The 3,037-nt window shown below is 50.9% G+C and overlaps 1 protein-coding gene across 1 annotated transcript in view; it reads right to left on the bottom strand.

The window, feature by feature from the left end:
- HSD17B1 (hydroxysteroid 17-beta dehydrogenase 1) overlaps nucleotides 1-832 on the bottom strand; it is a gene marked incomplete at its 3' end in the record, with an annotated part of 1,781 nt that extends 949 nt beyond the window's left edge. The window contains exons 1-3 of the mRNA XM_006156059.2: nucleotides 643-832; nucleotides 386-553; nucleotides 70-249 (exon numbers count right to left, since the gene is read on the bottom strand). Of these exons, the coding sequence (XP_006156121.1) occupies nucleotides 70-249; nucleotides 386-553; nucleotides 643-739 (445 nt within the window). The remainder of the gene's footprint in view (nucleotides 1-69; nucleotides 250-385; nucleotides 554-642) is intronic.
- Between the last annotated feature and the right edge of the window lie 2,205 nt (nucleotides 833-3,037).

Genomic DNA, 3,037 nt, shown 5'->3' with positions numbered 1-3,037 from the left:
GCCCTTGTCCAGCCGAGCCCACCATGGCCCCGCCTCCTCCGCGCCTCTGACCCCGCCCCTTCCACTCACCCATCAAGCCTCCCACACTCCCGGTCACTAACACGCGTCCAGAGCGGCGCCGCTTCATGTCTGGCAGGAAAGCCTGCAGCGTCCGCACGGTCCCGGCCAAGTTCACATCCAGCACGGAGTCCACAGCTCCCGCTGCGTGCGCCTCCAGAGGCCCGAGGATGCCCCGGCCTGCATTACACACTGCAAGGAGAGGTCCGAACTCGCCTGCCTCACACATCGCCCTCAGCCCCCGTCCCGTGGTGTTCCTGCCCCGGGGACATCCTGGTTTGGACACAGGGCGGGGAAGGCTCTTGCACAGGTGTTTGGGGAGGCTCACCCAGCACATCCACACGGCCCTCCGACACGCATGCCCGGGCAGCAGCTACAGAATCTGAGTCCGTCACATCCAGCTGCAATATCTGCAGGGAGTCGGGAGGGCATCCCCGGGCACGGGCAGCTTCCCACAGCGGACCCTGCGCCCCCAGGTCCCTCAGCGTGGCGTACACTGGAGGTTTGGAGAAAGGATGAAAATCTCAATTTCCTGCTTCCTTCCAGAGCCTCCTCCCTTCTCTCCACTCCTGTCCCCACATATACCTTTGAAGCTCCCAGATGGGTCTGACGCCAGACGTACAGCCAGGTGCAGGCCGATGCCGGAGGAGCAGCCGGTGATGAGCACCACGGTGCGCTCCATGCCGAGATGCCTGCGGAGAGGCGGGCAGAACCTGAGGTCAGGTCTCTGGTCTCTCAGGGCTGTATATCACCCACTTCGCCCCGCCCACCTGCCGGCCCCATCCCTTGTTGTGTCTGCCCTGTTATCTCAAGACTGAGCCCTCCCAGGTCCCTGCTCTACGTCAAAGCAGAGATGAGGCCACTGTTTGGAACAGGGAAAGGTCTTAGTTGCTGGTTGGAGGGAAGGTGGTGTGGGTTCCCGTGTGGGTTCCCATGTGGACACCGAGGCCCTGGGCCTCTCAGTCCGTCACCTCTGACCCACAGGGGAATTATACTTACCAAAGTGTGCGCTGAAGGTGTGCAAGTAAATGCTTTGGGAGGGCTGTCTCAGTTCAAAAGTCAGGGGTTACGAGAGGAGAATGGAGGAGAAGGGATTGTGGCATGACCATCCCCCCTGGGGGGGTGATTTCTCGCTTTCTGTCTCTATGTCTCTCTCTGTCTGGCGAGCGCACGCGCCTTACAGTGAAAATCTCTCCAAAAAAAAAAAAAATGTCAGGGGTTAGTATTAAACATGGGGAAACTGAGGCAAGTGGTGGGAAGTGGCCCTGCAGCAAGGGTTGGTGCCCTGAATCCTCCTAGGCATGGTGGCAGTGACCTTCTCATTCTGATGGACTCAGGCTGATTCACCAGTATACAAATTGACAGGAAAGAGTAAGTCAATCCCAAGTTTGGGATGGTGTGGTGGACAGATCATTTCTCTCCGTACCTGTGTTGGGGCTCAGAAATTGATACCCCAGGGGCCAGATACTGACTCCCACTTGGGCGATCATAGAGTCCCGAACCTGGTGGCTTGCTTTCTCTGTCTCCCTCTGTCTCTCTGTCTCTTTCTCTTTCTGGTGAGTGCTTGTGCCCTGTAGCAAATTTTAAAAATAATAATGATAAATAAAATAAATTTAAAAAGAAATTGATACTCCAAAGACTGGTACTTTGACATGCTGAGCGGTCTTAGAAGCAGAATCAAGGCCTCTGTAGTCCTATGTCTACCCCACCACAGTTTTAAGAAGAAGCTCCCTCTGGAATTTACTTAGCTGGCAAAATTTCTTTCCAACAGCAATGTAATTATCTTAAACCTCTTCCCTAGGAATCACATTGAAATGGAGCAGGGATACTGCCCCAGTAGAGCTGGGCCCTGTTTTCCCCTTCTGTTGAAAAATAAATGAATAAAATAGAGAGTTCCCATGTTGACCATTAATAAGAGCAGGGCCAGCAGGTGATGTGGTTAAGGTGTGGGACTCCCACATAGCTAACCACAGTTTGAGTCCTGACAGCTTGCTTTCTCACTTTCCCTTTCTCTCTGTCTTTCTCTGATCAAATTTTAAAAATGATAATAGTAATGAATAAAATTAACTAAAAAATTCTTTAAAAAATTCATAAGAGCAAAACTGAAAGTAAATTATCATTTTTTAAAAAGAGATTTTTGTGCATGTGCTCGCTCTCCAGCGAGAAAGAGACAGGAAGTGAGAAATTAACCCCCAGAGAGATGGCCACACAGCAATCCCTTCTCCTCATCTCCTCTTGGGATTTTGGGCCTGCACGCACATGCATCCAGCATGAGTTTTAAGCTGCTGAGTCCGGGACTTGAACCATGGTCAATTACATGGGAGTCCAGTGATGTAACCATTATGACACTTGCTGGTCCCTAGAAGTAAGTGATCTTTCTAAGCTGCTTAAAGTGTGAGGCATATATATATATATACACACACACACAGACATACATTTAAAAAAATTTGCTAGAGGGCACATGTGCTTGATGAGAGAGACAGAGAGAGAGAATGTGTTCCCCAGGGAGGATGGTCACACTATAAGCCCGTCTCCATTTTCCTCTTGCGATTTTTTTTTAATAATTATTTATTTAATTTTACTTATTCATTCATTTATTTTAATTTGACCAGAGAGAGATACACACACAGAGAGAGAGAGAGAGAGGCAAAGTGAGAAAGCAAGCCACCAGGTCTGGTACTCGAACTGTGGTCGGCCATGTGGGAGTGTCCAGCATCTTAACCACCACGCCACCTGCTGGTCCCCCTCTTGGGATTTTGTGGATGCACACCCGTGCCCAGTAAGTTTTTCAAGCCACTGGGGCCAGGAATCAAAACCTACAGTCAACAACGTGGGATCCAGCTGCCTTAATCACCAGGCCATGGACTGCCCCCCCACCATTTATATTTTAAAGACCAAAGTAAAGCTTTAGGCTCCAGGAACCAGCAGGTGGCGTAATGGCTACATTGCTGGGCTCCCATGTAGTTGACCATGGTTCGAG

This window comes from Tupaia chinensis, unplaced genomic scaffold (genome assembly GCF_000334495.1).
Source record: "Tupaia chinensis unplaced genomic scaffold, TupChi_1.0 Scaffold000477_1, whole genome shotgun sequence".
NCBI lineage: Eukaryota > Metazoa > Chordata > Mammalia > Scandentia > Tupaiidae > Tupaia > Tupaia belangeri.
This window is presented reverse-complemented; position numbering and strand designations above follow the sequence as displayed.